The sequence below is a fragment of the Trypanosoma equiperdum genome, assembly GCF_001457755.1.
Source record: "Trypanosoma equiperdum strain OVI genome assembly, contig: ctg_1446, whole genome shotgun sequence".
Taxonomy (NCBI): Eukaryota; Euglenozoa; class Kinetoplastea; order Trypanosomatida; family Trypanosomatidae; genus Trypanosoma; species Trypanosoma equiperdum.
Genome location: NW_027123445.1, coordinates 1 through 382, shown reverse-complemented (window position 1 = coordinate 382; position 382 = coordinate 1). Strand labels below are relative to the sequence as shown.

At 47.6% G+C, this 382-nt stretch overlaps 1 protein-coding gene across 1 annotated transcript in view; it reads right to left on the bottom strand.

Moving 5' to 3' along the window:
* TEOVI_000755400 (uncharacterized protein) overlaps window positions 1-349 on the bottom strand; it is a gene marked incomplete at both ends in the record, with an annotated part of 405 nt that extends 56 nt beyond the window's left edge. Inside the window, one exon of the mRNA XM_067221429.1 lies at window positions 1-349. Within this exon, the coding sequence (XP_067077530.1) occupies window positions 1-349 (349 nt within the window).
* Window positions 350-382: the final 33 nt, after the last annotated feature.

Sequence of the window (382 nt, the reverse complement as noted above, 5' to 3'; positions counted from 1 at the left end):
CCGTTAGAGCTTTTGCTGTTAGCGCTGCTGCTACCCTGAATCTAAGAATTCTTGCCGCCTTCTGCAGTGTTGTTTGCGCGGTTCGGGCCATACTTGCTGCCATTGCTGCACGCTGCCTTGCGCTTAAAGCGAGTGCCTCTTTAGCTGCTTTCTTGATCGTGTCTTCTTCCAGTGCTGCCGCTAATTTCCATTTCAATTCAGTGCGGCCTAGTTCAGTTAGTTGTTCATTGATTCCTGTTGCTTTTCCTTCAAACTTCTTAGCGAGGTCGTTTGTGTAGGCTTCTTCATCGCACGGCTTTGCTAGTTTGCTACTTTCCGTTAGAACCGCGGCTTTTGATGCAGTTGACATTGCTTGTATGATTAGATAAGTCGCTATTGCGAC